General features: G+C 45.8%; 1 protein-coding gene across 2 annotated transcripts in view; it reads right to left on the reverse strand.

Moving 5' to 3' along the window:
- Nucleotides 1-2,256, reverse strand: part of LOC122542460 (deoxyuridine 5'-triphosphate nucleotidohydrolase, mitochondrial-like) — a 35,410-nt gene that overhangs the window by 22,063 nt on the left and 11,091 nt on the right. Inside the window, exon 1 of one of the 2 annotated variants that reach the window (XM_043680180.1) lies at nucleotides 1,016-1,674. The exons of the other annotated variant lie outside the window; for it this stretch is intronic. Within the exon in view, the coding sequence (XP_043536115.1) occupies nucleotides 1,016-1,058 (43 nt within the window). The 5' untranslated portion in view covers nucleotides 1,059-1,674. Of the gene's footprint in view, nucleotides 1-1,015; nucleotides 1,675-2,256 lie in introns of those variants that run through there. 2 annotated transcript variants of the gene reach the window in all.

Genomic DNA, 2,256 nt, shown 5'->3' on the forward strand with positions numbered 1-2,256 from the left:
TCATTTTTATAAACGACCTGGATGAGGGCGTAGAAGGGTGGGTTAGTAAATTTGCAGACGACACTAAGGTCGGTGGAGTTTGGATAGTGACAAAGGAGGTTGTAGGTTACAGAGAGACATAGATAAGCTGCAGAGCTGGGCTGAGAGGTGGCAAATGGAATTTAATGCGGACAAGTGTGAGGTGATTCACTTTGGTCAGAGTAACCGGAATGCAAAGTACTGGGCTAATGGTAAGATCCTTGGTAGCGTAGATGAGCAGAGAGATCTCGGTGTCCAGGTACACAGATCCTTGATAGTTGCCACCCAGGTTGATAGGGTAGTTAAGAAGGCATACAGTGTTTTAGCTTTTATTAATAGAGGGATCAAGTTCCTGAACCATGAGGCTATGCTACAGCTGTATAAAACTCTGGTGCGGTTGCACTTGGAGTATTGTGTACAGTTCTGGTCACTGCATTATAAGAAGGATGTGGAAGCTTTGGAAAGGGTGCAGAGGAGATTAACTAGGATGTTGCCTGGTATGGAGGGAAGGTCTTACGAGGAAAGGCTGAGGGACTTGGGCTGCTTTCGTTGGAGAGAAGAAGGTTGAGAGGTGACTTAATAGAGACATATAAGATAATCAGAGGGTTAGATAGGGTGGACAGGGAGAGCCTTTTTCCAAGTATGGTGACAGTGTGCACGAGGGGGCATAGCTTTAAATTGAGGGGTGATAGATATAGGACAGATGTCAGAGGTAGTTTCTTTACTCAGAGATTAGGAAGGGTATGGAATGCTTTGCCTGCAATGGTAGTAGATTTGCCAACTTTAAGGGCATTTAAGTCGTCATTGGACAAGCATATGGACATACATGGAATAGTATAGGTTAGATGGGCTTCAGATTGGTATGACACGGCGGCGCAACATCAAGGGCCGAAGGGCCTGTACTGCGCTGTAATGTTCTATGTTCTATAGATCCTTCAGCCCTGCAAGCCTGCACCAACACATTTTGTCCTTCCATACTAAAATTGTCTTCACTTACAGGATCCGCATCCCTCTATTCCTTTCCTGTTCAATGTATTCATCCAGGCGTTTCTTGAATGCTGCTGTTGTGTGTGTTTCCACCACCTCCTCTGTCAGCATGTTCCAGTCACTCTCCACATTTTGTGTGAAAAATGTACCTCGCACATCACTTCTAAACTTCATCCCTCCCTGCACCTTGAACCTGTGTACCCTAGTAACTAACCCTTACACGCTGGGAGGGAAAAAAGCCTCATACTTTCCACTCTATCCATGCTATTTGCAATTTCATAAATTTCTATTAGCTCACCCCTAACTTCCTGCATTCCAGTGAAAACAAACCCAGTCTATCCAACCTTTCTTCATAGCTAAGGTCTCCCATACCAGGCAACATCCTGGTAACCCTTTTCTGTACCCTCCCCTATCCTACTGGTGATGTGATGACTAGAACTATACACAATATTCCAAATGTGTCCGAACTAAAGTAATATGAAGCTGCAGCATAACTTGTCTACCCTGACACTCAGTCCCCCTTCCAATAAAGGCTAGCATGCCATAGGCCTTTTTTTAACTGCCTTATCTATCTGCGCTGCACCGTCAGTGATCTGTAGACCTGCACACCCAGATCCCTCTGCATATCAATAGTCCTAAGAGTTCTGCCATTCACTGTATAATTTACACCTGCACGTGACCTTCTAAAATGCATTGCCTCACATTTGTCTGTATTGAATTCCATCTGCCATTTTTCTTCCCATGCCTCCAACTGATTTATATCCCGCTGTATCCTCTGACAATCCTCCTCCCTATCTTCAACTCCACCAATCTTTCTCGTTTGCAAACTTACTAATTATACCAGTTACGTTTTCCTCCAAATCATGTATGTAGATCACGAACAGCAGAGGCCCCAGCATTGATCCCTTGGAACACCACTAGTCATTCCGAAAAGCATTCTTCCACCACACCTTCTGTTTCCTATGACTAAGCCAGAGCTGAAAATGTGTTGCTGGAAAAGCGCAGGTCAGGCAGCATTCAAGGAGCAGGAGAATCTACGTTTCGGGCATGAGCCCTTCTTCAGGAAGGAAGAAAGTGTGTCCAGCAGGCTAAGATAAAAGGTAGGGAGGAGGGACTTGGGGGAGGGGCGTTGGAAATGCGATAGGTGGAAAGAGGTCAAGGTGAAGGTGATAGGCCGGAGTGGGGGTGTGGGCGGAGATGTCAGGAAGAAGGTTGCAGGTTAGGAAGGTGGTGCTGAGTTCGAGGGTTGGG

This window comes from Chiloscyllium plagiosum, chromosome 40, assembly GCF_004010195.1.
Source record: "Chiloscyllium plagiosum isolate BGI_BamShark_2017 chromosome 40, ASM401019v2, whole genome shotgun sequence".
Taxonomy (NCBI): Eukaryota; Metazoa; Chordata; class Chondrichthyes; order Orectolobiformes; family Hemiscylliidae; genus Chiloscyllium; species Chiloscyllium plagiosum.